The sequence below is a fragment of the Meleagris gallopavo genome, chromosome Z, assembly GCF_000146605.3.
Source record: "Meleagris gallopavo isolate NT-WF06-2002-E0010 breed Aviagen turkey brand Nicholas breeding stock chromosome Z, Turkey_5.1, whole genome shotgun sequence".
In the NCBI taxonomy this organism is placed as follows: domain Eukaryota; kingdom Metazoa; phylum Chordata; class Aves; order Galliformes; family Phasianidae; genus Meleagris; species Meleagris gallopavo.
The window spans coordinates 7,972,111-7,974,445 of record NC_015041.2 but is presented as its reverse complement, the minus strand read 5'-3'; the positions used below and the strand labels follow the sequence as shown (position 1 = coordinate 7,974,445).

The 2,335-nt window shown below is 56.6% G+C and overlaps 1 protein-coding gene across 1 annotated transcript; it reads right to left on the bottom strand.

Moving 5' to 3' along the window:
* Positions 1-457: 457 nt before the first annotated feature.
* LOC100539381 (avidin-related protein 1-like) lies at positions 458-1,820 on the bottom strand. The gene is made up of 4 exons (XM_003213389.4): positions 1,456-1,820; positions 1,166-1,370; positions 676-796; positions 458-588 (listed from the first exon to the last, which is right to left on the bottom strand). Exons 1-4 carry the CDS (start codon positions 1,576-1,578, stop codon positions 498-500), a joined length of 540 nt encoding a protein of 179 aa, XP_003213437.2. The 5' UTR covers positions 1,579-1,820; the 3' UTR covers positions 458-497.
* Positions 1,821-2,335: the final 515 nt, after the last annotated feature.

Genomic DNA, 2,335 nt, shown 5'->3' with positions numbered 1-2,335 from the left:
TTTGGGGTAGAGCTGGGCCAGCACCAGGGGCTGCAGGTAGCATCAGTGGCATGTGGCGGAGGAGCAGGCGGAGCGTGCTATTTCTGCAAGCTCCTGGCAGAGCTGTCCCTGACAGCTTTCCTTGCATGCTGTGGGGATCGGAGCCCACCTGCATGCACCCTGTGCCCGTGCACACCCCGCCCCTGCACTTGGTGTGCAATATGGCCCGTCTTCTCTTCTGTTTTGGCTTCCTAACCTTCCTTCCCAACCCGCTTCCCAAATGTGTGCAGTCTCAAAGGCACTGAGCAGTGCCTGTGGTGGCACAGGGGACGTGGTGACGCAAGTGCCATTGCTGGCACTGCCACGCCATGGGGTGTGGGACAGGCAGAGGCGACAGGTGGGGGAGAGGAACTGGGATGCGACCGGGGCATATGGGAGCCAGAAGTGCAACCCAAAGGGACGTGGCATGAGCCAGTGTCTGATGTAAGGCTTTATTGGGAGGAATGTCACAAGCAGTGTCAGCACTCCAGCACTGTTGCTGATGTGGGACTCTCGGGGTCATCCTCATTCTTCCCTGTGTGCATGCGAGTGAAGTCGTTGTTGCCAATCCTGTGGAGAGAGAGAGGAGATTTAAAGTGGGAAGTGCACAGCCACTGGGTCTCTGCTAGGGTCCGTGTGCCTCTGCCCTGGGCTCACCTGGTGGCTTTCCAGTCATCGCCAAGGTTACCAACACTTAAGCGTTGCAGCCACTTGGTCTTCAGGACCTCCTTCCCATTCCTGTCTATGAAGCACTGGCCCACAAAGACACTGGTGGACTCTGTGGGAAAGTGGCAGATGAGTGGAGTGAGCTCCACGCAGGGCAGGGCAGTGCCAGAGCCATGGTCCTCCTGCCCTGGAGACAACTCATCTGAGCTCTTCCTGCCCTCTGGGAACAGTCCCAGCACCTCCCCTGCACCGGGGGACCAGGAGGTCACAGCAGCCCAGCAGCTCTGGGGGAAGGGATGGGGTTGCACGTGGGGCATAGGAGGCAGGGCATCACTGGGGGGACTGCAGGGACGGGCCAGAAATCATCAGGGACACCACAGAGAGGAGAGATCATCAGGGACACCGAACGAAAGTGCAGGAGGGAATTGGGGACATCGTGCAGAAGAGTAGGAGAGCAAAAGGGAGGCTGGGAAAGAAGCACCTGAAAAATTCCAACGGACTGTGAAGCCAAAGGTGGGCTGGCAGACCGTGTTGTTTTGGATACCAAGCAGCGGTGACTTTGTGATGTTATTTGGCATGTCTGCTACAGCTGTGTGGTAGGTGCCACTGAACTCGCCCCTGTTGTTCACAGCCCCGATGGTCATGTTGGAGCCCAGGTCGTTGGTCCAGACCCCAGTCAGCAAGCACTGGGATGAAGTAGGAGGACTCAGTGCCAGGCAGGAGGCAGGGGTGGGCGCCTAGGGGCACCCACTCCCAGCTCCATCCCGTTACCTTTTTGGCAGAGTGTCCAGGAGCCAGCAGAGCCAGGCTGAGCAGCAGCAGCAGCAGGGAGGAGGTTGCGTGCACCATGTCTGCAGCAGGTGGACAGCCGGGTGCGCTCCTGGCAGGACTCATCCCTCCTGCACGCTCTCTCGCCTTTTTATTGCTCCCGGCGCAGGCTTTTCTTCCCAGGTATTTCACAATCTGGGTGGGTCCACATTCACATTTTCCAGTTGTGGGCACAACCCCAAAATTATGCTGGCAGGTCTTTTAGGAAGCTTTCCTTGGGGTACAAGAGCTCTCCATCTCCAGCTGTAGAAAGTCAGAAAGGAAGGCAAGAGACCAGCATGGCTGAAGCAGGACTGCTGGTCAAACTGGAGGGAAAGAAGAAAAGAGAAGGTGGGATGAGCCAAGGTGCAGAAGTGAAAGCCATCCAACTGTAGAGCTTGCTGAAAATGAGAAGAGGCCAGAGCTCTACCTCCACATTGACTTCTGTTTGGTGGCCAGCACCCTTTTGGAGTGGCTACAGTAATGCAAGCAAAACAACAGCCTGCACAGAGGCCAACCCATCTGGGCTGCAGCAGCGTGGAAAGACACTGCTGCCCCGAGAGAGAACAAGGCTGTTTTCAGTTGGACCACTGAAGAATAGCAAGATAGCCAGCAATGGATCGGGCCTCCAGAATTCAAGGGTTTCAGGTCGGTCTGGACTGGTGAACAAAGGCGGAACTACTTCTAGCTCAGTGGGCTCCTGACACTTCAGGCCACCTAGGAAGAGATGCAACATACCGGTGGGCGTGGGATCGAGGGGTGGACTCATCCATGGACACTATTGCTCAGGCTTTCTGTGAATGTGAATGACGTGTGGCAATTGTGGAAGTCAAGTGCATAAAGC